Here is a 27,447-nt window from a genome sequence, read left to right as displayed (position 1 = left end):
ATTCTTTCTTGATTATTCCTCCTTTTGAGACACTAATGAACTGACATATCATTAAAGAGTATCATACTATCACCTTTATTTATTGTAAGACAGTGTAGCCTTTTGTGTATTTATAACTCATAGGTCAGCAAAATGGTTAAGTTGTGATAAACAGAAAACATGCTGCTGATGCAAGTTTTACGTCTCAAACTAAAACAAAGCAGGAAACTGCTGTATTAATATCTCCAGTCTACAAGTAACAGCTATACGCCATGAAGAAACAGTCCATGCACTGCATTCTAGGATATATGATCTACTTTCCAATGGTAACAGTTTACCAGAAAAACAGTGTTTTCCAACTCTATAAGCTAAAAGCTACATAAGCTTTTTTGAAAACCTCTTCTATTTAGTACTTACATCCAAAGCTTGGCAATATATATATATATATATTTACATTTATATGTATATATGGCAATATATATTGGCTAAGCTTCCAGTAGGAACATCACCTTCATGATTTTTCTAATATCCCATCTTACTGCAGCAGGAAAAAGAAACATCCACTTTTTTTTTTTTTTTATATCTATAAAGCAATCTGAATTTTTATGAATGAAATTGATGAACACATTCAAGCTATGACTACTACTATCTTCAATACTACACTATCCAATGGAAAAACTCATTTTTATTGATGAATGCCTCAAGAAACATTGTCAAGGCCAGTTTTAAGTTTCACCACACAGGAGACGAAAAAGCAATTCACTGACAAAATTACTGTGTCAAAAGAGATGAAGCAACTTATGCCTACAGGAGTCTGATGACTGATGTTAACACTGGAGAGAACCCAGCGTGGATTAGCCACAGTCCACAGTAACTGACTGTTCCTGTGTTGGCAGAAATGTAAGCAATAGTTGATTTCTAACACATTAGCTTTGCATCAAAGGATGAAAGAGGAAACAGAAAAAAAACATCAAGAAAATATTTTAAATTGCAACATAAATATCAGAGGTCAATTTACACTGCGCTGCTATTCTGCAGCTACAGACCTTGGGACCATCAAACAGTGCCAGAATTCTGGTGCAAAAATAACTGTTTCAATACATGGCTGTGGATTTTTTTTATTATTATTTTTGTTTGCAAAGGTGACTTTGCTTTCAACCATGGCATTTGCTCAGCCAAAATCCACCTGTCTGCACTACAGTTAAGGAATTCACAGTGGGTCTGGAAACATACCGTGAGTCTTAAAAATACATATTCAGCTTAAAGGTAAATTCCATAAAATACTCACCTTTCTCTTCTGGTTTTCTCTAACTTGTCTTTCAAAATCATGATCTCCTTCTTGAGGGCCAGCTGCTGGCTCTCTGCATCCCGTAGTTCTTTCTTCAGACTTTTTATCTCATTAGCATGCATTATTTCACGTTTAGATAGTTCTTCTTCATAGAAAACACTTTTCTTTTCCAGGTCTGCCTTTAATTTAGTGATCTCTTGCTGGTATTCTATATAGCTTACAGCAGGTGAGCGACCAACCTGTTTTTGCTAAAACAAACAGCTCCAAGTTAGCATTCAAGATAGCTGAAAGCGATGTTCAGCAGTAACTCAATATTCTTAAGCCTATGTTTAGAAAACATCATATTACAGACTTCAGGTAAAAACATAAATCCATTTTTTTTTCTGAAAATTTGTTAATCACAAATCTGAATTGTACCCTTTTATCATTTTGTGATTTAAATGCAGTAATAGTTTGCACAATATTGAAAAATTGATCATCATTTTAAACACCTTATGCTGCATTCTGACTCCCCCTACATGCAGTCAGAAAATAACCAGAGAATTAAAAGACTTTCATGCTCCCACTCATACAGTTGACAGCTTGACTTTGGACTATGATATATAGTCAATATACTTCAAAGCTCAAATAATTTGTGGAAAAACTATATAAAGGCAAGCAGAAGCTAAATTTAAGGCTAAATTATAGTTACAAAAAGATTATATGGATACCATCAGTGAGGAAAAACTGACCTATTTTACTTAAACTGACCACTTACATCATCATAGTGGATTAATAGGAAAACAAGCTTTAAACAGTAAGAGTAATTACTTTACTTTTCACAGCTACAGCTGCATAGCTGCATCAAATGCTGCACTCACTAAAGACAATGTCCTGCCAAAAGCCAAGTATGGAGATACGTTTTAATGTAAATACATGAATAATCTGGTTAGATTTTTCTTCCTATTTTTAATATGGAATTAAATGTAGTCTAAATAAGTAAAGAAAATAGCTTAATAAAAAGACTGTGCTTCAAAAAAGTACAGATAACTGAAAAACCTACTTCCTTAGGGCAACGCACCTTTAGGAGGATCTCACAGATCTAAGATATTTTGTTAATACTTCTATTTTTACCATAGATAACCAAGGCCTTGCATAGTTTCTTTTGCTCATGTATGAACAGGCTTTAAGAGCTAAACGTCATTGCAGAACATTCTGATGATTTGAGTTACTACCACGATGTATTCTGTAAGAAAACTGAGCCTTGCTGTTCATGTCAGCATTACAGTGTAAAACCCCTAAATGTACAAGCCAGATACATGCTGCTATCTCATTGTTTTCTGCAACTCCGTCTCACACACACCAAAAAAAAAAAAAAAAAAAAGGAATAAAATCCTGCTGTTAGGATGCAGAATTGTAGATCAGAGGGAAAAAAGTGCCATACTAAGTAGAGATTGTTTTGGGAGGGAAGGGGGAAAGTAAGAATTTCCCTTCGTGCACAGGTAGTTAATTACTTAACTTGTTCATTACTGCCCAACATGATGAATTGCCTACACATATACTGCAGTGGAGCATGTGAAAAGCTTCTTTGCAATGCCATGATTTTAATGTGTTTTTTTTTTTTTTTTTTTTTTTTTTTTTTTTTTTTTTTTTCACATTTTATTTCACAACTAAAAATCACAGAATCACAGAATCATCTAGGTTGGAAGAGACCTCCAAGAGCACCGAGTCCAACCTCTGACCTAACACTAACCAGTCCTCCACTAAACCATATCACTGAGCTCTACATCTAAACGTCTTTTAAAGACCTCCAGGGATGGTGACTCCACCACTTCTCTGGGCAGCCCATTCCAATGCCTAACAACCCTCTCAGTAAAGAAGTTTTTCCTAATATCCAACCTAAAACACCCCTGGCACAACTTTAGCCCATTCCCCCTCGTCCTGTCACCAGGCACGTGGGAGAACAGGCCAACCCCCACCTCACTATAGCCTCCTTTAAGGTACCTGTAGAGAGCAATAAGGTTGCCCCTGAGTCTCCTTTTCTCCAGGCTAAACAATCCCAACTCCCTCAGCTACCAGGAGTGTTTCCAAGAGCTCCTTCTTGAGTTGTATCTGTCAGTCCCAAATCGGTAGTGTGTAGGACAAGGTTAGATTATTCTTCCACTAATAACCATACGTTTTAGCTACAATGAAGCTCCTCTGACACCCTTTTATACAACGCCACAACTTTCCATGACCCAAAGCATACACACTGTATTGTGAAATGTTGGTAAGAAAGCTACAATTCCACTTGCCTATTCTGATAACGCTGCCTTGTTGTTACTAATCAGCTTACCATTTAATCTCAGTAAATCTCCAATAAATTCCTCACGCCTCCTAAACTGTTATACAAACTCTTTGTTGATGGTGAAGATTCATGAAAGCAGAACAAATGTCTTAATTTTCAGATAAGAATCTGAATTCAGAGCATCAGAAGCTTTATAAATCCAAATTTCATGAGGAATGAATTTCTTTATTTTCATTTAAGGAAGGAAGGCAAAATAAAAGAATGCGTGTTAAAGAAAAAAAAAAAAAACAAAAAAACCCACAAACTTCTGTTAGTGACTTAATGTTGACAAATGTCCCAGAAAATTGGGAAAAATGACAAAACTGTTATTCATGTGAATTAAGACCAGAATAGACCTAACCTGACATTTTGCACAAAATGTTTAGACTTATCCTACTGGACAAAACACTGGGAACAGCATTTTGCTGTAAATGAACAAAAGTCCGTAAGGAGAAAACAAAAAACCTCATCCCGTTTTTGAGAAAGCCTGTGTTCTTCAGAGCACCATATACAATGCTAAGGCACAGAATAAAATAACAGTTAATATTCTTGACTTACTTAAAATTCTGTTTCTGAAAACACAAGCATGTGTGAACAATCTAATCAAAATTAATTCAACACTAAATACACTAAAACTTCTCCTTCATGGCTACATCAGTTGACTCCTACTTTGAACAGGAAAATAGGTTTCTTCACTTACAATATAATACATTAAAAACCTATACAGAAACCCACACAGGCTGCAAGTGCATCTTAAATAGTCAGCTACCCTCCATTAAAAATGCTTTTACCGGGTAAACAAAGTAATAATGGAAGCAATTTGTTTAAAAAAAAAAATCAAGTATTGAGAAATACTTCAGTTGGCTGTAACACACTGGTCTGAAAACTGCAACAGGCAAATATTCACTTTTCTCGACAATAATGCGATTCATGCTTGCATTAATATTCAGCATCAACTGGAGTGTCAAACTAACAATATCCTTTTGTCTTACATCTGAAAGCAATCATACAGATCCAGTACTAGTTGACTAGCAAGTCTGCAGGTACCAGTATCTGAACACACTAACCTTTAGCCCTTCTACTTCACTTTCCAACTCTTTAGAGTACTGCTCGCTCTTCTCTCGCAATTTCCTGTCTTTGGATGCTTCAGCAGCTGCAGCTTCAGCTTGGACTTCCAGCTACAAAAATACACAATTTTTAATAGGCAGAATTCTTATATTTTATCAAAACCTATTGATGATTTTCAATAAGAAAGACAGATCTTCAGCACTAACCTGGACACTTCAAATTCTTAGAAAATAAAATTGGTACTGTTTGAAATAACAAAGACAAAGATTCACAGATAACATTCAACAAATACATTTTTTGGAAAACCTTACATAAAACTACAGTTTCATAGATTCTAAACAGTCTTCTCACTACTTACTTCTTTTTTTAGTCTCTCTGTTCTGCGTAACTCTTGCCTTAAACTTTCTACTTTTTGCATCACCACTTCCATTTCTTCCTCCTTATCTCGGAGCTGGCGGGCAAGCTTTTGTTTTTGAGAGTGCAAGTCTGTCAGCCGCTCGTTCATCTCTGAGAACTCCTGCATTGCCAATTTCCGCTGGCTGTGTGCATCTTTCAACTCTTTGGCTTGGGATTTTAATCTGTCACTAGACTCTGCCAGTTCCTACAGTTTAAAGAAAGAATTAAGTAATAAACCTAGAAAGCTGTAAGGCCAATTCTCTGGATGTGCATCTAAAACCTCCAGAGTGAACAGAAACTAATGCATCTACAATACAGATTGTATGCTTCTATAAATAAGGTAAGAAGCCAGGTTTTACTACTGAAGTCAGTTAAACTGCACGAACTTAATCAAAGTGTGAATTTGCTCTTCAATACAAAGGCTTTCAAGCACTCACATTAAAACATAAAAATACCTTGCTATCTTAAAAAATGTCATTGGCATAGTATTTCACAAACTGTGTAAATTAATAAAAATAATAGCATTCATCTCAATTTTTAAAAAAGGCTTCTGCATGAAGTGAATGGAGAACTCTGGTCTATGAAAATTTCTACTTTAAAAGCTTTTAAAAACTGACCTACACATTGGCAATCATTTCCACACACTACACCATAATATAAATTTTACAGAATGTTTCAGGCAACAGAACACTGTGTTTAACAATAATATATGATAATCATTCTTTTACAAGAACCCACATGAAAAACACAGCCAGTGATGCGATACCCCTAGAGTGAAAAACCTTCACAAAGCTTGCTGTTGTCTTAGATCTGTTTTTTTACACTATGAATGAAGGATCACAATAGTTAATATGGTTTAAAAATGTTCAGCCAAATTGGAGAAGAACAAAGAAGCAAGGAAAAAGTAAGTCTAAGGATGAAAAGTGGCTGGAAGAATTAATATTTGGCACTGTTGACATTATACAAATTTAAAAGCATTTTCTGAGATGTCCAAATCACTATGGGTTGTTTTAGAATACAGATAGTCCTTCTTAGACAAACTGGCAGTTCTTAAGGTTTTTAAAACCTTATGAGTTAAAAGTTAACTCATAAGTTAAAATTAACTTATGAGTTTAATGTGTTAAATACAGGTGGCAGATAAACATTGAACGTGGACTCTACAATACTGTGCTAATACAAATAATGATGAGAGGCAAACTAATGTATTTTGCACCAAACTGTATTTTCAAATTGATTTAATCATGAAGGCAAAGTAGCCACAGAAGTCAGTATTTTATTAAATAAGAAAATTAGGAATTAGGGAGATAGAGAAAACTAAAATCAGAAAAATAATTTTTCAGTTTTCATATTTGGTGTATTTTTCACATCTCCCTTCTTGGAACATTTCCATGCCACATCCCTAACAGTAAATTCTGAACATTTTTTTCCTGATACAGCCTCACTCTTATTTCAGAATAAAATAGTTGTCTGAAATAGTTCTTCTCTTCTCCATCTTCTAATCACTCTAATTATAATCTTAATCTGAGAGTACAAAACCTTCATTGCAACCATTCAGCAATTTGGATCATAGAGCAGTTTATTATCTGGAATTAGTCACTTAGGACCACCCAGCAATCCTACATACAATGCTTTAAATACTCTCCTTGTCTTAAAAAAAGTCAGAAAGCAAAGTAGGTCACATTAAACATTTGTTACCTACTCATTAATTTTACACTAAAAAGTTATTTTAAGCAAAATTAAAAAGTAAAAATAGTCTTTAGGATTTAGAATAGTCACTGACAAAACACTTTTACCTTATTAAGATCTTCTCTCTCTTGCTTCAGTGTTCTGACTTGTTTCTCAAAAGCCTTTATTTGTCTGGAAGCATCATCCAACTCCCGCCTTGCAGTGCTGGCCTCTTCAAGTTGCTGTTCTAGCTGATCAGAATCTAGAAAAAGCAACATATTTCTAAATATGTTAAGGAAAAAGTTATTATAGAATAGCATACTAGCTGTTCAGTAGCCTCTTCAGTATTTATTTTGGTTTCAAATTAACACAAACTAATGCAATTCTTACCTGGCTTTACAATAGGGACTAGTTGGTTTCAACTGCCATATCTGCTTTTAACAGAATAGAATAGGTCACAGCTTGATGCAACACAACGTAGAAAATGACAGCTTGCCTTTCCACATTGTAATAATCACACCTTACACATAATTCTGTAGTGCAAGCTGTAACGTATACATTTGACTGGTGCACACCACGGAATCATAGAAACACAAGGCTGGAAAGGACCTACAAGATCATCTAGTCCAACTGTCCTCCTATCACCAATACGACCCACTAAGCTACTAAATTTATCTCGTAGCACCTTTTCCAGGCCCTTCTTGAATACTGCGAGGAAGTGCGACTCCAGCAGCTCCCTGGGCAGGCCGCTCCAGCGCCTGACCACTCTTTGAAAGAAAAAGTTTTTCCTGCTATCTAATCTAAATCTCCCCAGGTGCAACTTGTGGCCATTTCCTTGAGTCCTATCATTAGTTATCTGAGAGCAGAGGCCAACCCCCTTCTCATCACAGTCTCCTTTCAGGCACTTCCCAGCTCCCTCAGCCGCTCCTCACAGGACTTGTGCTCCAGGCCCTTCACCAGCTTCATAGCCCCTCCAGGGCCTCGATGTCCTTCTTGTGGTGAGGGGCCCAAAGCTGAGCACAGCACTCGAGGTGCAGCCTCACCAGAGCAGAATACAATGGGACGATCACCTCCCTGCTCCTGCTGGCTATGCTATTTCTAATACAGGCCAGGATGTTGTTGGCCTTCTTGACCACCTGGGCACACTGCCGGCTCCTGTTCAGCTGAGCACTGATCAACTCTCCCAGGTCCCTTTCCTCTTCACAGTCTTCTAGCCACTCTGCCCCAAGCCTATCGCACTGCATGGGGTTGTTGTGGCCAAAGTGCAAGGACCAGGCGCTTGGCCTTGTTAAACCTCATCCCATTCGCCTCAGCCCAGCAGTCCAGCCTATCCAGATCCCTCTGAAGGGCCACCCTGCCCTCAGGCAGATCAACTCTACCTCCCAGTTTGGTGTCATCTTCAAACTTACTGAGGGTGCGCTCAATCCCCTCATTCAGGTCATCAATAAAGATATTACACAAGATAGGCCCCAGTACCGACCCCTGGGGGACATCACTTGTAACGGGATGTCAGCTGGACTTAGCTCCATTAACCACAACCCGCTGGGCACGGTACTCCAGCCAGTTCTTTGCCCAGAGAAGAGTGTACCTGTCCAGGCCACGGGCAGCCAGTTTCCCCAGGAAAATACTGTGGGAGACCATGTCAAAGGCTTTGCTGAAGTCTAAGTAGACTACATCAACAGCCCTTCCCTCACCTAGTCTGGTCACACAGTCATAAAAGGAGACAAGGTTGGACTAGCATGACCTGCCTTTCGTGAACCCGTGCTGGCTGGGCCAATGATACTTAATGATATCATGATACCTAATATATCTTTCCTTACAGTGTATCATAACTATAAAGAGTTTCCTTCTCCCCACTAACTCCCCCAGAAAGAATCAGCAAAAGTAACCAATGCAAGAGAGAGCTGGTAAACATTCTCCTGTTCATACACTTAAAATTAACTCCAGAAGATTTTACTTACTTCTAGTATAAAAACCATTTGTATTTATGTGACCTACTTTACTACTCTAAGTACAGAAAAACTACTACACCATTTTCTTACTGTCATTTATACAATGAAAGTACATTTCTATGACACAGCTAAATAATGTCATATTAATACTCTCAAATGCTTTAATATAATAAGCTGGCAACCATAAAATATAACAGAAAACTGAAAATTTCTGGATAGTGTTTTCTTTCTAGCTTGTCACTTAAAAACACATATTTAAAGCAAGATATATGTGAAGGTGGGTTAATTCTGATTTCTAAAATCAAAGGCAAAATGCCTTGATACTTCATAGTTGCGGCAGGACTTCAGATTGTATGTATTTTTCCACAGAACAAGGACCCATCCATACTCTTCATAAGAGCCGTTTACAGCCTTTTCATAAATGCAACCCTAAAAGACTGACTCTTAGGGAAATCAAATAAAAAAATACATTTTGAAGAACTGTAATTTCTGAAACACAAGAATTTTATAAGTAAAAGAATACCATTACCTTGTACTCATACAAATATTCAGTACCATTTTAATTCATTAACTCTTGTTTAAAAATTTAAAGGAATGCATTTAAATAAGAGATGTAGCTCAAAGACATAAATTATTAACTGGCTGCCTTACATAGGCTACTCTGAAGTCACCAGCAAAAAGAAAGTTTATATATGGCTCTGCTGATCCAAGATAAATCTCTCCTCTGTGCATGAACTACTTTGTTCCATAGCTCTGTTTTTTTCTTCTGTTCCTGCCTTTTACATATTTGGCAATGTTAAAGATTCCTCAAAGATTTCTCCTATGTAACTTACAGAACAAAAATTACAACTTTGACCTCAACTAGTGAAAGCATATGCCAGCTTGTCATTACCCGAAAAAATAGGCAGACAAAAAAAAAATCATATTTTTCTAAGGTTCCCCTGGTTACACTCTTTAATTTGACACAATTTTACATTCATTTTTATTACCTTTTTAAATGTGTGTTTACACTTAGAGTTCCAGAAGAGGCAGCAAAACAGGTTAAAGAATATAAAAGCTGGTTGTAACATGTGAGTAGTAAACGATAATTTTCCTTCTAAGCACTCTAGCTGTTGCTCACATTTTGGCTGATATATGCAAACACTCACCGAGGAAGTTACGGCATTACATTTAATTGCCCAAGAGATGAGCCAAAAGCATAACGTTCAGCTCTGCACCTGAACTGAACCTTCTTAAAAGTTCATCAGTTCTAGACTTGGAAATATAGATATTTTAAAGGTCATCCAGTAAGCTGGAAACTAGCTCCCCTAAATCTGCGTGCACTCAGACATGACCATCATCTGGTTTGTGCCTGTCTTACGTGAATAACTTAGTTTTAAAATCTATTTCTTAAAAAAAAAAAAAAAAACACAAAAAAAAACCAACAACAACAAACAAACCAAAACACCACACACATCAACCGTAAGATCAAGTAAAATACAACATTCTCTCTTCCCAATTTTATGAAATTAACTTGGATTAGCTACAACTCAAGGCACGTGAGTGCCTTCTATTTAGTGACTGTAATGTCTGGACCTGGCAAGGCATTCAAATATATACTGGGACAGTTATGTGGTGACTAGGCATGAATTAGATGACTGTACGTCTTCCGTATGTGATCACATTTTTCACTTTCAACCCAAAAACCAAAAGCGCATGTTTGTAGGAATAAATATATAAATATGTATGTGGCATGAAACAGAAAATTCTTAATGGTACTTAAGGGAAAATAATATTAATTAATATTCTCAATATTAGCTGCCTTTACCAGACACTGAATTCTTTTATAAATAGAAATGGGTATCAGTTGTGTTGGAGAATGTTCAACACTGTTTTGTTTTGTTTTTTCAATACCAAAGAAAGAGAGTAATATCTGCAAGAATGCACTAAAATCTGAGCTGCAGCTCAGTAAGTCAAGAGGAAAATATGAGTTAAAGCTGACTTTGTTGCTTTTCTATATATGCATGTTCTTATGAAAAAACTGTTCTAATGAATGTTGCTTTTCACTGGCCCCAAGGAACCAAAACTGGAGCTGAGTGTTGTTGCAGAACAGAGATTTCTGATCATGTCTTGCCTTTCCTCGTTACAGCAACAATTGGAAGGACATCTGGCTGGAGAACAGCTTCACAAAAACCTTTGTTCTGACACAGCACCAACAGGACATTACTCAGAGTAGTGAGATCCTCCCTGAGCTACTTAAGCCACGTTCACATCCAAAAAATAATGCTTATGATACAATGCAAAACTGCTACATCATGCCAGAGAATCTGTCCAACTGTACATCTGTAACACAGACTTTTTCAGACCACACAATTTTAGCATAATATAATCGATGTGCTACAATCTGCAATTCATATATAGTGTGCTTCTGCCCTGTAACATAGCAGCAGAGTCTAAACACAGCAACTAAAATGTCTGGAAGTTAATTTCCAGTTATTCTTTCTATGGGTGTCCCTGCTGGCATTCCTGAAGGAAGTGAATGACGCTTTTTCACAAATACAAACCAGAACAACTTTTTTTTTTTTTTTTTTTTTTTTTTAAGTTTCTTTGACCCTTTTCTCACTGCATTTTCCCTCGCCACAGGTAACCTACAGTTATACAAGCAGATATCAATCTACCATATCTGATTTTTCTCTCATAAAATGCACACTTTCTCCTGTTTGGGTTGACAAGAAAAATAGGATCTGTCCTCCTTCTTTCTACATTCCTAGTCTCAATACGTAACAATCTCCGTCAATCTTGTTAATTTTCCTAAATAAAAATCTCTAGAAATTCTTAAAACATGGTGAATCTGGGAGAGTAAGGATAGCAAAGATGAATTTGGATATATTAAATTTCCTTGACTCTCCATAAATGTTTCCAGACATTCAAAACACAGGATACTGCACTAGGTAGATCTTTGCTTTTAACCAGTTTGAGAGTTCTAAAAAATCATAAAATGACATTAATTTAAGAAATTCAGCTCTTTACCTGCACAAATTTCAAAAATGCTTTTCAAGCTTAAGGTTCTTTCAAGCTTAAAGTACTTTGCGTGTGTGTGTGTGTGTGTGTGTGTGTTGGCAGGGGTTGTTTTTCTTTCTTATTGAATTGTCCTTATGTCAACCTTGAGTTCTTGCACTTTCCCATTTTCTTCCCCATCCCACTGTGGGCAGGAGGAGTGAGTAAACAGATGTGTGGCATTTAGCTGTCTACTGGGTTAAACCACAAACTAAATATTTTTCAGACTGTTAAAACTGCTAGACTGAAGTCTTCATCCCTCAAGTTTGTTTAGCCATGTAAGCAAGAATCAATACTTTCCTTCTTTCCAGTTTACTATCTATGTAACTGCACATAAAACGAGAAATACTAAGGTATGCTACAGTGGCTTGTAAACGACAGCAAAGTGACTTTGACTTGTACAATGACAGCCATGAGTTTTGATAGAGCAAAAAATAACCAAGCAATTGCTCTATCTACACCTGCACTACATTCTTGGAAGGAAAAAAACAAAACAAAAAAACACAAGGAAGCACAGAGGAAATTTGTCATGGTTTCAGATTCTTAGGTAGAGCCTGATTCGCATCCATGTAAATTAGCAATACCACAATTTAAAACCAGTGGAAATTCACCACTAATGGTAATAGCAGAAGTCACTGAAATTTCCTCTCCCTTGCAACTGGAATTACTCAAGAACTAAGTACTAAGCTGCATTTGAAAAAAATGTTGCACCACAACTGAGAAGCAAACAATAAAATGAGAAATAAAAATAGATTAGAAAATTCTTTAAAAGGAGAGCACTGGGGGGAAAAAGATCTTGTCAAATTATTCTTTACTGTTACAGTTGTTACATTAAAATTAATAACTTACCTGTTACCTGTTTCTTCAACTTTTCAATTTCTTCTTTTAAGCTTTTAATTTCTAAATCTTTGCTTGCTGTAATTGGGCCATCCACTGTTGAATACTGCAGAGCCTGGACTGTCTGGGTGGACTCTAAAAACAGATGTAAGAGAGAAGAACCAATTACAATGTCTGACATTTAGGTGGTCAGAAAGGTATTACTGGTTAATTAAGACATGCCAAAAAGGCCCTCTACTGAGGCATTTTACATGTATGCACTTAAGGCAATATCCCAGACATTAACAACTAACATGCAGACTCAAAATCTTAAAGCAAAAACAGCACTGAGGTAGAAATTTAAATTATGATGAATATTTCGGAAAACTACAGTTGTAATTATTATTAAATGCCTCTACAGATCTAATGAAAAAACATGTTTCTTTTTTCCCCCAGAACAATAGGAAACAACATACACTGTTGAGAATTCAAGCACTGCATTAGGTTACACAGTCATTTATGTGTCAAAAATCTTTTCCAGCCTCCAGCAAGACCAAGTCTTACTCCTGTAATAAAACTATGTATGTCTACAGATTAGGATGCTATGATTTATAATTTCTAATGGCTAATGGTCAATTTTTTCAGGATGCTATGATGCCAATTATTTTCAGGATGCTACGACATATAATTTCTGATGAGTAGGGACCGATTACTTTTGGCAACTGTCAACTGGAAAATTAAGTTCTTAGACATTTTTACAATTAAATCTTTACGCCAGAATGGTTATATAAGACATAGTGCAAGCAGTGTTAGCATGTTTTAAGAAGTTGCATACATAGGATATTTCAAGCATAAAGACTAATAGAAGTTTAATATGTCAACAGAAATAAGAGATATTTTTTTTCTTCTAGAAAGCATTCCATGAGTTATATTTTTTTTCTCCGCTGAATAAACTGTGCTTCACATAACAGAAAGCTAATTAAGTCAAAATCATGACTGAAAGATTTTTCTACCTTGCAGTTTTCTACTAAGTTCAAGCTTTTCCTGTTCTAGACGTCTTATTCTCCTCTCATAAGCTTCTGTTGCTAAACTGTCCTCCAAAGTTCTTTGGATACTCGCATCAAGATCCATGGAGGGTGGTCCAGCTGTCAGTCTGAGACAGCTGCGGTCCGAAAGCACACTGGGAAAGAAAATAAAACAGTATTTGATTTTACAACAGGATGTGTTTAAAATTTAAAAAACAAACAGTAAAGTTGTTTAAATTGTGAATAACTACATAAATCATTACACAATAAAATAATACTTTGTCAATATGTGCTTAATAAAATTTGAATTCATTTCTACCTAGCATGACTGATATTCCCAATGCATTTTTAATAATATAAAAGTGAATAAACTCCTGATTAAAAATGACCATTACAGACAGTTCAAGTTAGCTTCCAGATAGCAAAAAGTGATTGTCTAAATAGTAAGATTACAATAACAGTTTATTTTAAAATTATTCATCAAGTTTGCCAAATACTTTACTTATAACAACTACAACAAATGGTGTGAAATCAGAGCATCTATATATCAGAAATACTGTGAGGCCTTGGTTTTGTGTATACTCATTTACACATACTGCTACTTATGCAAATAATCCTTTTGAAGTCTACAGGTCACCTCACATAACCAGTACTAAGCACATTTGCAGAAACATGCCTGGCTTTTCAATAGTTGTAATCATTTATAAATATAAGTAAATAATGATTAAGGAAGAGTACGTAGATTTTGTTGTTACTGTTTTACTTAGCAGTACAGATGACCATGACAAATACCATGTTAATACAAAATATCAATTAAGAGTATTTTTTTGTTGTTTCCATTCAAACTTACAAGAGTTTCAAAGGACTAGAAATAAAACAGTTTTTAAAGACTTATAGGCCAAGTTCTCTCTGGGTCCACATATCTGATCTTATCTTTGCCATAAGTGGTCAACTTCTTACACTGTCTGAAAACCACCATTTTCAACATAACACCCCTGAACACAGTTGGTGACCTTTACATTGATGTAAATTTTACCTGCAGAAGGTTCACTATTTTGGACATACAGCATTTTAGCTTATTCCCTGGTAATCTTCTCAGTATACCACATTCCTTTCTAATCTGTCTACTGTGGGTTTCAGAGAGAAACAGGATATTATGGAACTATCATACTGACAATTTCAGAAATCTTACTTACCAGCTACTTGTATATGTGAAACCCACAAATGGTAAATGATGGCCAGAAAATGCAGTGTGTGATGGTGGAGGCATTGTCTCCTAGAAAAATAACACAACAGTTGAGCAAGTAATATTCCACTGGATTAGAAAAATAATAAAAAAAGAGTTTAATCATGTGTGAAATGTTAGTGACAATATCATATTGACTAGATTTCAGTCATCCTTACATACTGCTCAAATATGAAATGGCATCACCTAAATCTACCTATAATAGCTGGCAATATATAAAAATATAACATGCTGGCATAAAAATGTTTTTCTGATTAAACAGGCTATCACTGGAGGAAAGCAGAATATAATAAAGATTAAAAGACAATTGATTCCTTCCATTTTTCAAGGTGTTAGCGCACACAGTATTTTTCATTCCCTCTTTTACTCCTCTCTGCTCTTCAGTCAGCTGGGCTTTTGCCCATAGATTTACCCCTTTTCTGAGTAGGCTCTCTATTTTGAGAGAACAATAGTTCGACATTTTCTTGAAAAAAGCATTATAACAGGGTTTTCTAACCTCATTAGTATTTTGAACATTTTTATCATCGTTGTTCCTTTTCTCTGCCAGACAAATCAACAAACTACAGACAACTACAAATCAAGACAAATCTTTGAGTTTCTCTTCAGGCTAAAACAACCCTGTTGCTACATTTCTGAACTCTTTTGAGTTCTAATATTCTTAAGTATATTGTTAAAAGTTTCCTGTTTAATCCCAAGATGCAAGGTTTATGTTGTTACACTACAGGTTGCCTCCCAGTCTGTCTTGCATAATGCCTGCTTACATAACGGTCATCAAAGGCAACCCCCTGTGAAGAAGCTTGTGACCCTGAAAGTGATAAAGCATTTGAAATAAAAGAAAATTTAATGCTGTTTTTTTTTTTTCTTCCCCTGAAATCAAACAGAGAAAGAAGAGAACCAGTTGTACATGTTTTAATGTAGAATTTGGCAGGACAGAACAGGTAACAAGACTGTATTCAAAAGAAATCCAAAATTACTTCTTTGGTGGTGACATCAACTATATTACTTCACAAATTTGACCTTGTAGCAGAAAAATGATCTTCATATCAAAAAAGGCCCCTAGACAAGAGAAGCTTAGACAGTGTGAATAAGCTACAAAAGGTAATCAAGTTTTACAAACACCTGCTACAGACAGAATCCATTTTTACCACCCAATCCCAACAGTTGTCCCTGGACAAAATAATATGGAAATGTATTGGAAGATGGTATAAAAAAGTTGTAAGATAAAAATAGTTGTGAAGGGAAATGGGCAATACCAGATTCAAGTGGAGAACAACTGAGAATTAGGACTGCTTTATACACTGTAGCCACAGAATTTATTACTTTTCATATAGTTCAAGTTGAGAGTTTTTCCACCTCTTCCAGACATTTTGACATTCAGTATAAAAACTGATGAAAAATGTAAAAAATGCATGTTGTTCTTATGTAGCTAGACTGATTTGCCTGATCTGTCTGCTTGAAAGGTGTTCCATACCACATACCTCTACCACTGGATTTCATCTGGTTTTACTATGCTGTTGGAGGAATGGGAATGCAAACAACAGTCACATCCTGCCTATATCAAGTCATGTTGACTAAAGCTTATTTGGGGGTCCAGGAAACTCAATGGAACTGAGAAGCATAAGCAGTTCAGAAAACAAAAGCAAAAGCAGTGCAAATGCTTCACCTCACATGCAAACAACAGATTTCTGCACCTTTCAATAAATAAAAATGCATTTCCAAAGAGATGACACAAGGCATTCCTCTGATGCTAGGATCCCTATCATCTGTCAAAGGTCCTCTTTAAAAGCATAGAAACACTAAGATTATTAAAAATCATCAGTTGCAAGCTTTTCAGCAAAGGCAGAATTATTTATTTCTTACTAAGATTGCTCCAGAAAAAAACAGCTGTAACATTTTTCCTAAGTTTTCTAAAGCTCAACTTAAGTCAGAAAAGAAGCTTGAAAAATTTTAGTCCGAATGAACTGAGATTTGGCAGAGATACAAGCAATTACTAATACAGCACTACAACAAAATGCATTATGCAAACTTAATACAAATATCAACAATGTTCTATTAGAAATAGTGTCTTGCTGACTATCTACATATCAATATATTATTATTTATAAAACCTGGACACTAAGAAGTTGTCACTGCAAATAAGTCATATGTGTGAGTGAGACATGTGAAGTTACAATGACTGTACAATATTTAACAGAAATTATCCCTACAGATATATACTTGGAGGATCAGACTACAAGCTGTGGATTTATACCCCCCTGCAGGTTCTTCAAAGCTTCGTTTATTTATTATTTGTGCAGAACATCATGAACACACAGAAATGAACTGCCATTTTGTCTTGCTGTAAAGTATAAAACAAAAACAGATTTGTCAAAATGATAACTATATACTTACAGAATTTTTTAAGCAATCATCATCCACATCAAAGTTTGAGGTATCAGTGGGGCTGCTGACTTCTGGGATGTAAGGTGCGTCACAGTTTTTAATGTTATCCCAATCAATTCCAGCAAAAAATGGATGGTTCTTAAAGTCTTCTATCCCATTTTGCCCAAGTCGATGTTCTCTGCTACAAATGAGCCTTCGGATGAGGTCCTTTGCACTTTCAGAGACATCTGTCACTTGAGCAGGAAACTGAAACCTCTCCTTAAAAATTAAGATAAGAGCAAACAGTTTGTTACCACCAAAAAGTTGGAGAAATCACTCTTCTGAGTGTCTGAGTGAAAACTATTAAGTAGAAAAACAAATGTGCAAATACGCATGTTCTTAAATTTACATAGTAAGGTTTCTAGGAAAAATACTTCTGACAAAAGATAGAACCTATTAAAAATGTATCTCCTAGATTTTCTTATTTGAATTTCTCTTAAACTGTTGGATTCTGCACAAGTGGAAGGACACTTAAAGAATCTGCTGTATAGGCCAACCAGTAGAACCAACAGAAGAAAGTAACACAAAAGGAGCAATACAACGTATCCAAGACTTGTTCCATAGAGCAAACTAGCAGCCATGTTTCCAAATCCACATTTTAGCTTTGAACTTCTTTATCCCAAAGCAAAGCCATCTGCAATCCATAACTTTAAACTCTATACGGAAACATACTTTATGTTCTACATTTATAAACATTGACATAATCATTACATAAAACCTCATTTTTAAATACACCTCCAAGTTACCCCATTGCTTATTAAAATTAGCTCAGAGAGAGAGACAGAAAGAGAAAATGCACTAACTTTGTGGTTCATTATTTTCCCATAGGTCTCCACCAAGGACTCAGCATAAAAGGGTGTTTCTCCATAAAGCATTTCATACATGCAAACGCCCAGGGACCACCAGTCACACTCAGGCCCATACTTCCCTTTTCCATCTTCCATGGCCTGTAAGATTTCTGGAGAGATGTAGTCTGGCGTTCCAACGGCCACTGAAGATTGGACCTGTAGAAGTTACATTTGCAGGACTAAAATCAACTTCCATCATTACAGACACTGCAGCTTGTGGCACTGTGCAAGTATATAAACTTAGCCTAGTTTAACCTAAACACAAAAAAAAGCTTCTAAATTTATAAAAGAACACTTAAGCATCCAAGTTACTTCATTAATAGGCATTCCAATGACATTTTTTGATAAACTCTTATGAATATTTAATAGAAGAGAAAGAGAAACTGCCAAAGGTTAGTCTAGAGTTGTTATTGATTAATTAGGTTTTAGGGCACATATCATTCCCTGGAGTGTTATATTTGAGATAATATATATGATTACATATATTAACCAAAGTATTTTATGAACAGTAAGTCCAGACAGCATGCAGTAGTATTTTGAACTCAGGCTAGTTACATACCAATACCACTGCAATTCCATTTCATTTGACATAAGGCACCTTTTCTCTTTATTAACATACATTTTAGTGGCTAGCAAGGGACTGAGGAAAACGTGTTTATGAATATATCATTCTTTCTAATTTACCGTTCCATCTTCCATCAGTTTCAGACAAGAACCAAAATCTGCTAATCGAATATGTCCATTCATATCCATCAAAATGTTGTCTGGTTTAATATCCCTGCAAATAAAAAAAAACATTTCAGAATTAGTCCCCAAATGTATTGCATAACATATAGTCCAATCGTTAACTCTGCAACACTCTACCATTGGAAAACATTAAAGATCAGTAGATGGAATGCTATCACAAATCACATAACAAAATGTATACCAAGGGACATTTCATGACATGGGCTGTACATCAAATCATACAATGCATATTGATTTTAGTAACAATTGTGCAGTCAAACTCTTCTTACAGGTAAGAAAGGCAACTTTATTAGCTCTGAACTACAAGCATACAAAACTTTAAATCATCTGAAGAATTTTAGCGAACTGCTCTCAAGTGAAAGATGAACACAAACACTGAAGACATAAAATGATCTTTAAGTTTTACTGTAGAACTGTAAGTTTTACTATAGTGTTAATGAAACACTAAAATAACTAACAGATTATTAAAATTAATGTCTTTCTTCAGCATTTTTCTCTCAAATCTCTGCCCACTACGTATGTCTGTCATGCTGCTGAAATAGACCAACAAAGCCATTGTACAAACTGCTGCAGCTCTGCCTGGCCAAAATCTGCATCTATCCCACTCAGGTCATGATACAAATGGAAAAATCTCTTCTAAACAGGCATCATAACAAACACTCCTTATTTTGCAAAATTGATTTTTTTTTTTTTTTTTTTTTTTTTTTTGTGGGTCTCTTGTTTTACAGATACCCAAGTATACTGAAATATAGATAAAGTATAGCAGAGTAGAGGGCGAGAATCACCTCCCTTGACCTGCTGGCCAAGCTTCTTTTGATGCCACACAGGATACAGTTGGCTTTCTGGGCTGCAAGTGCACCCTGCCAGCTCATGTTGTTGTTCTAAACATTGCTTATTGTGGATTTATAATGGCTAAATTAGAAAGCCACCTTGAGTGGCATTATGGAAGCAATTGTGCAAAGCTCTCACCCTGTTACACCCAGTTATACGCTGTTATACACAGTCACTGATAATTAATAGAGTACCACCATGTTGTTTTGACACAAGATTACTTTGTGAATTAGGGTTATCATGTATCAGTAAAGCCATTGGTTTTGTATCAGGCTTTTACTCCAATAACTATTTTCACATGGATATATATATGCAATAATTCACGTGTTGCACCTGGCTTTATAAACTACCTTTTATAAACATCCATTTACTGCAACTAACTTCAATCCTGATTCACTCACAACTTTAAAAAGTTAATTCACAAAAGCAGAAACATTATTACAATTTACTTTTTTTTTTTTTTTTCCCCAGGTCTTTTCAAAGCAGTATTTGTATTTTAACTAAAATTGGCACAGGCACCTGACCACCCATGGTTTAAATGCAGCTGGCTTACCACAAAACCCTGTTTACTCCCGAAGCTGCAATCCTCCCATTCTTCAGGCCCACTGCTGACCCAGTCACCAGAAATGACAGCAGCAAAAGCCAGAGAGAAGTGAGAAGCAGAGCTAGAACTTGCCAGCAGATCCCAGGTACCAACCGATGTGCAATTCTGCAGCTCTCCAGGGTCCCTGGGGTCACAGCAGTGACAGCACGGCTACTGATTTAATGCCTAACAACTTGTATCTTGTGACTTGAACAACAGATATTGCAGAGCACGAAGAGCAGTGCTGGTATTGCCTCCAGGGCTCTCAATCTCTTCATTTTAAGTATAGATAATATTGCTGGTATCTCAGATTCCCCGTGTAACCAGACTGACTCAAGCAAAGCAAAGCCACACCATTAACTTGAATGACACTCAGAAATCAGTTTCTGTTCTACGGTATCTTGGGAACCAAACAGATTGGCACACAAACCTTAGAAGGCCTTACAGCATAAAAACACAAGGTAAAAGCTCAATTTCAAAACTCAAAGTGGCTCACGCTGAAAATAAATTTTAGCTGCCTTACAGAGATGTAGAAACGTTTATAAAATAACAACGAAACACTATGTGAAATTAAACTTTTTGCATCATGTGACATGGCATAATGAAGACATTTCATTACAAAGCAAATCATAAAAATTCACCAATCCCATTCTCTGAATAACATTCTCCCTTTTGAATTTTGCTGACTCTGAATACGCCAAAGAATTACAACCTGCAGACTGCAGAAATAGCTTTATTTATTTTACGGTGACCCACCAAAACCATGTTCCTAACTGAAAACAAACACATGCTATGGAGGCCTCTGGAAATGTAACTTCAGTATAAAACACTTTGTAAAAGCATGCAAGTTCCTCTTAGAAGCTGGCCCTAGTTCAAGCTAAACAAAAACATGAGTCACCTCGAGACTCCATTTTTCCATGTTTTATCTTTTAGTATGTTCCTAAGAGAAATAATAAGAATAATTAGTATAATAAAACCAAACTGACCTCCTCCACCCCGTCTCACAAAATAGCAGAAAACAAGAAAAAGCTCACTCTGTTTTCTGCACTATGCTAACACAGAACTGCAAACCTTGAAAGCGCTCAGAGGAACAAGTACTTCTTGCACAGTGAAGTTTGTGAGGCTCAGAAATAACTTTAGATGAGGAATTTTTACAGTTAAGGAAAAAGAAGCCAACTTCATGTACGTTATGGGGAAAAGTAATGTCATAAACATCGCATCTCTGCTGAGCACTTTTTAGATTCCATTAAATTAAGAGCTTTACTCCAGGTTTTTGTTTTGAAGATGTTTTGAAGAAGTTTACTCCTTTGGTGATCAGAACTGCTTTTTCTTCTCTTCTAAACACAGCATGGTTTTCCTCATATTCCTTGGCTCATCCCAGTTCCCTTGGTGTATGCACTGGCCCCCTGCTTCCATCTCAGCTGTAATTCTATTTCTATCACCTCCTGCCTCCTAAACTCACCTCAGAAATGGAGATGTCTAGTCTTCCACAGCCCATCAAACCTGTATCACCTCCATTCTGATTTCATTCTTTCACTATCAGCTTCTTCTCTTTAATCCTAGTTTCCCTGCCTGTACACACGTAAACTTTTTTCTCCTAAGTTCTCAGCAGCCAGTATTTCCCCACAGTCACTTCCCAGATTCCATTCCCACTCCCACTGGTTTCTTATTCCTCCAGTCCATACTTCCTCTGTCCTCTTGCTTCATTAACCTTTTGTTCTGCTACACAGAAATATTCTTTGGTACTGCAAGGTAGAGCACTATTAACAGAGTATCCACACTTTCTCTAGAGTACTATTTACCATCATCTCCTGAAACTGCAGTTAAAGTCCCTTCGTTCTCAGAGCTCTGAAATAGAGCAAACCTGCAGAAGAAGAAAACTGCAAGGAACGTAGGAAGCAATGCGTACAGGCTGTTAGAGACAGACCCAGCACAAAGCAGATCTGTTGCACAAGTTCTTTGCAAAGTATACCACAGTGGATTAATGGGGCATGGGTACCCACCATACCCAAAGAAGTACAAACCTTCCTTATATTGACTTCTACTCAGTACTGTCACCAGAGGTGGTGATCTAAACACAGACTGCTGTTCTGTTTTTTTGTTTGTTTGTATGAGTGACATACCAGCCTCAAAGGACCCAGAAGTCTCAAGCAAAGAAACTTCTTAAAACATACATTTGGTCATTTAAACCTTGACTCCAACACAGAGGACAGCCATGGGAGTGACTTCTATTTCTTTCAGTTGCTTTAGCCTTGATTATAGGAGAAAATCAGTACTCAACAGCAGCTTGGACAAAGTGATGCAATTTGTATTGGTATTTTGCAGACTTTATTATTTGCTCCTGTTCAGCTGAGGAATGCCATAAGAACAACCTGTGTGACGCTGGCAACTTCACTTGTGCAGAAAACAGAAGTGTGAAGGCTTCTAATAAAAACTGACAAAATCTTTAAAGAATCATTTTTCAAAATTCTGAATACTTCTTGGTTTAATGTGGGGAGCTGTTCATGCGTTAGATTGGCTTGTTTATCCAGATCACTCCACTCAACTCTCTTTAAAATAAGTTTACCTTCTTAAGCCATAATTAAAACTCAAACATTTTAGATACAAACTGTGTTAATATAAACAAAATTCTGAAATGAGACTACAGCAGACATTTGGATTATTGCCATATATTTTGATTTCTCTGTTAATGAGCCAGAGTAGAATTTCATTTGTTCGGTAAGACTTGAGAAAAAGTATTCCCTCTGAGACATCCTAAACCCATACATAGCACATTCCAGTTGCAAAACAAATACTTGTGAATCATTTTTTTTTCATGGATTAATTTCTGATACTGAACGAACCTTTACAAATCGTGAGGTCTTGCATATTGAAATTTGGGCTAGCTGATTTCCTGAAGTTCCTTGAATTACGAAACATGAACTATCTGATGATTTTGTGATTTCAAAGTGTACCCGTTCCTGAGGTTCATCTACGTCATTCTTTGCATCACTGAATCGATGTTATTCAGTTATTTGCAAGACAACAAGCAGTTCTGACGGTCTACAGCACAGGAAGCAGTGATTCCAGAAGAATCTTGACTTAATTCAAACTAGACACCAGGAAAAATTTCTTTACCATGAGGGTGGTCAACACTGAAACAGGCATCCTAGCAAAGTGGATAATGACCTCAGTAAGGTGCTTTAGCTCTCAGTTAGCCCTGAAGAGGTCAGGCAGTTGGCTTAGATGATCTTTGAATGTCCCTTCCAGCTGAACTATTCTACGCTGATTTTTTTTCTTGGGCAATCTCATGGAGGCAGGGGAAGAGATAAATAGAAAGGAAGACACTTCTTTCTTTCCTGTGAGGGTGACAGAGCACTGGGACAGGTTGCCCAGAGAGGCTGTGCAGTCTCCTTCTCTGGAGATATTCCAAACCTGCCTGGATGCCATCCTGTGTGACGTGCTGTAGGTGACCCTGCTTGGCAGTGGGGTTGGACTGGGTGATCTTCAGAGGTCCCTGCCAGCCTCGGCCACTCTGTGATTCTGTGATATGTCACCATTGGACTAAACGTTTCAGATATTAATAGATTTTCCTCACAAACAGAGCTGAGCTTTTCAAAAAGCGGCAGAACTGAAGTGACAGTAGAGGTTCATAGGGTTCTAGATTCAACAACTGCAATGTCAGCTGAGCCTGAAGAAATAAATGCATCTGTCTGAAATCAAAGGAGCAATTTGATAGCAGAGTTACCAGTTTGTTTTAGTCCCATGGATAAGAAAGTGATAATTTGGAGAATTCAGACAGGTTACACACCCCAAGACATGCTGACCTTGAGAAACAAAGTGAATAAGTTATATTAAATTATTTTTCATATGAACAGCATTTTGTTAATGCTATCACCAGTGCCAATTAAAATACCACCAGATGAAAAAAATAAATTAGTTCCTGGACTAACTGCTGGCAGAGAAAGACCGATGCAGACAACTTAATACTAATTGAGGATATCACAGTATATTATTTACTCATTAAATGTACAAGAGGATTTCCCAAAGGCATAAACCAAAAAAGTTAAAAGCAGACATCAATGGTTATAATTATCCACTCTTACAAATAGAAACATCATTGTTTGCCAAGTTACCTCCTCAAAAAAAATAAAAAAAAATAAAAAAAAGGAATATAACCAAGATCTTGTCAGAATGCCTGGACTTTTTATCCAAAACTCCTTGAAAACACAGGGCTACCCTTAGTCAGAACCTAAGTTCTGCAGTTTATTTCACTCCCTTCTGTAGTTTCAGGAAGATTTTTCTTCCACACACCTCCTCTTCTCACACAGAAATACTGCAACCACGATAACAAAAAAGGAAAACATTTGGTTTTGGCAGCATTCCAATGAAATGAGAAAATTTGGCGTCTGTAAAGTTTTTGTGAAGGTATTCAGCAATGCCATACTGACAGCCTGCTTTAGATATGCAGAGTGAAACAGCTGGTGACCTGCCATCAGGAACGCTAGTCAATTAATTGCTTCACTTTTTTTCCAGTCAAATCTACAGGCAGTAATGTCCAGGAGCTTATTTCTTTCATCTATTACTCTCTGCCAGATTATATCAAAGTTGCCATATTCTACCAACGAAATTTTATCCAAATTCTAGTGAGCAAAACTAGAAATATGTTCCACCTGGCAATGTGCACTGAGACAAATTAAATTGAACTGCTGGCAGTTATTCTTCAGTAATCCCAGTAAGATTGCACAAGAGAACAGCCTAAGAAAACTGGAATATGTTGTACCTCATTAACCATTCCTCTTATCAAGACTCTGCTGCCTGCCTTCTCCTAAACAGATACCCCTCCAGCTCTGGGTGGAATCCTGAATGTGATTATTTCTATTGAATTCAAAATAATGTAAGTAATTTTGATCACAACCTTATTGTTTACATAGCACTCAAACAGCTGTATCATGTTTTTTATAGTAAACTAAACCTGCTTCCTGTAAAGCTAACAAACTAAATGTGGGAATTTAAAAAGATGTAGTAGCCATGCACATCGCCTTGAAAACTATAGGAATGGTCAGATTAAACACTTTAAGATTTAAGTCTTAATAAGCAAAGAAAATACATGAAAAAAGAAGAAGAAGAAATGCTATAAACAATCTTATTTTGAACTTGCAATGATGTGGTTCAGGGTTTGTTGTTTTTCTTATTCAGTGTCTTAATACTGTAAAACGCCTTTGTTTTCTCATTAAGTTTTGATAATAAGTAATTATGTATGCGTTGTTCCAGGAACATCCAGTAATTTACCTCTGCTAAAGGAATCTCACTACTCTCAGCGGGAGATGATTCAGCCCAATCTCATTAAAGTCAGTGGGCAGACTCCCATCAATTACTAGGACAGCTGAACTAAACCGATATGATAGAAGTTTGGATCTGACATACAGCCATACTTGCCGATTAGTGTGTGCAGTCTTATATTTATACTGCTGCACACCCTAACCAACATTTATTCTTAGTAATATTACAAAACTAAATGATAGACAATGTAGAAATTAAAGTTACACGTACTAGATGCAGAACGTGCACTAGCAAAAAAACTTAATTGACAAAACATGTGAAGAAATTGTACAAGCATGCCTACTTCAGCAACTCATGGTTTCACCAACCAGCACAGACAGAATCAGGTACTGAACCCACAATTACTTAGTTTCAGAGTATGTTTTCTGACAAAGAATGTTTTTTGAATCTTTAAACGATATTGAGAGGAAATTACCTTACTTTTGGTGAGCACAGAGGTTGCTGCTTTCCTCTTTTACTGCAAAGAATTTGCACCACAGACTTAAGTGGAACATACAAAAAGAAGGCAGATTGCTATCCACACTGAGCGTGGGCAGCACAAGTACTATTCCGATGAAAGATCCTTAGATTAGACATTAGGAAACGCTTTCATAATAATGACAATACCACACTGTAACAAATTGATTAGGGAAATTTCACCATATCCATCACAGTATTTATATAAAAGAACTGGTTAGACAAATATCTATGAAGAGTGGTTTTGCTATAGCTTGATCTTGCCTTGCAGCAGAGGAAAAGTATCAGACTGACCTCTCAGAGTAACCTCCCAGGCCTTTTCTCTACAGATCTACATTGCTCCAAGTTCTGCCACTCAGACAAGTCTTCTGGATGCAGTATTTATTTTACTGTGTTTATTCAGTATATACCTTATTGTATCCATTACCCTTTATGAATTTCAAATGCTAATAAAGGAAATAATAACAAACAACAGGGAATGAGTACATCAGCCAACAAATATAGATCTTGAGTTTGTTCAGGCACTGATACTCATTCCTAAATGCTTGAACTGAGTGGAGTTACTGGCATATAAATATATGCTCCACCACATAGCATTACAATGTCCTAACATTTTTAACCTAGAAAAAATATCTCCCTGTGACCTCTATATGTATCCATTTGCTTTAAAATAATGCATATCTCAAAAACGATAAGAGCTCTAAAATATGGATAATTATTTTGAAAAGCTGCCTGTATCAAACTGTTTTTCTTCTTCTCAGAAAGAAAAAGTCATTTGAAATATTCTTTTTGATTAGTACTTGGCAGCTACATACTTCCCATGGTTCTATCATCCAAAATGCTAAGCAGCTATCGGAACCAGATACCCAGGGAGAAAACACATCCAGTTAGGCACCCTAGTCAAGTATTTTGAAGAGATGTCAGGGCAAAGGCACCTGTATGTCTTATTTCTATTTCTTATCAGTTTTATGAATTAAAGCAAGTAGGTCATTTTAGTACCTTACAATGCTGATTTACAGATGTTACTTTAAACATCCATGAAACAAAAATGTAAGAGTCATAGGCATTAGCACCAATTCTTATGGCAGACAAGCAAGGGCCCAACAGGAACTGATATCCAATGCATCCTGAAACCGACCAAACTTCATACAAAAGAACACAGAAGCCAAGAAACTTCCTAAAAGTTGTGTGGTTGACCAAAAAACTTGTTGGGGTTAAAACACATATAGAATTTAATGTTTAATTCATTGATCTTGTAACTAATAGTGTTGTTAAGTAATAACTCATGCATAAAAACACGAGAGCTTTGCACTGTAATTTTCAGGGAATTGTAACAGTTTAGATTTCCTGAGGATCTTTCAGGATGCAGAAAATTCCAGGCACAAGCACAGGAGTTTTGAAAGATGTGCAAACAAAACATGGAAGAAAGAACAGGACTTTTATTTTTTTTTAAATCACCAAGA

At 36.4% G+C, this 27,447-nt stretch overlaps 1 protein-coding gene across 8 annotated transcripts in view; it reads right to left on the bottom strand.

Moving 5' to 3' along the window:
* The window catches only part of CDC42BPA (CDC42 binding protein kinase alpha), a 156,597-nt gene that overhangs the window by 55,485 nt on the left and 73,665 nt on the right, over positions 1 to 27,447 (bottom strand). For 7 of the 8 annotated variants that reach the window (XM_068675911.1, XM_068675909.1, XM_068675910.1 and 4 more), the window contains exons 7-16: positions 18,730 to 18,823; positions 18,001 to 18,201; positions 17,168 to 17,416; positions 14,727 to 14,806; positions 13,519 to 13,685; positions 12,539 to 12,661; positions 6,830 to 6,963; positions 4,999 to 5,241; positions 4,640 to 4,750; positions 1,268 to 1,515 (exon numbers count right to left, since the gene is read on the bottom strand). In XM_068675911.1, coding sequence (XP_068532012.1) covers positions 1,268 to 1,515; positions 4,640 to 4,750; positions 4,999 to 5,241; positions 6,830 to 6,963; positions 12,539 to 12,661; positions 13,519 to 13,685; positions 14,727 to 14,806; positions 17,168 to 17,416; positions 18,001 to 18,201; positions 18,730 to 18,823 — 1,650 coding nt within the window. The remainder of the gene's footprint in view (positions 1 to 1,267; positions 1,516 to 4,639; positions 4,751 to 4,998; positions 5,242 to 6,829; positions 6,964 to 12,538; positions 12,662 to 13,518; positions 13,686 to 14,726; positions 14,807 to 17,167; positions 17,417 to 18,000; positions 18,202 to 18,729; positions 18,824 to 27,447) is intronic. The other variant, XM_068675908.1, reaches the window with a different exon arrangement.

This window comes from Anas acuta, chromosome 3 (genome assembly GCF_963932015.1).
Source record: "Anas acuta chromosome 3, bAnaAcu1.1, whole genome shotgun sequence".
NCBI classification, from domain to species: Eukaryota; Metazoa; Chordata; class Aves; order Anseriformes; family Anatidae; genus Anas; species Anas acuta.
Note: the sequence above shows the minus strand (reverse complement) of the source record. Positions and strands in the feature narration are given on the sequence as shown.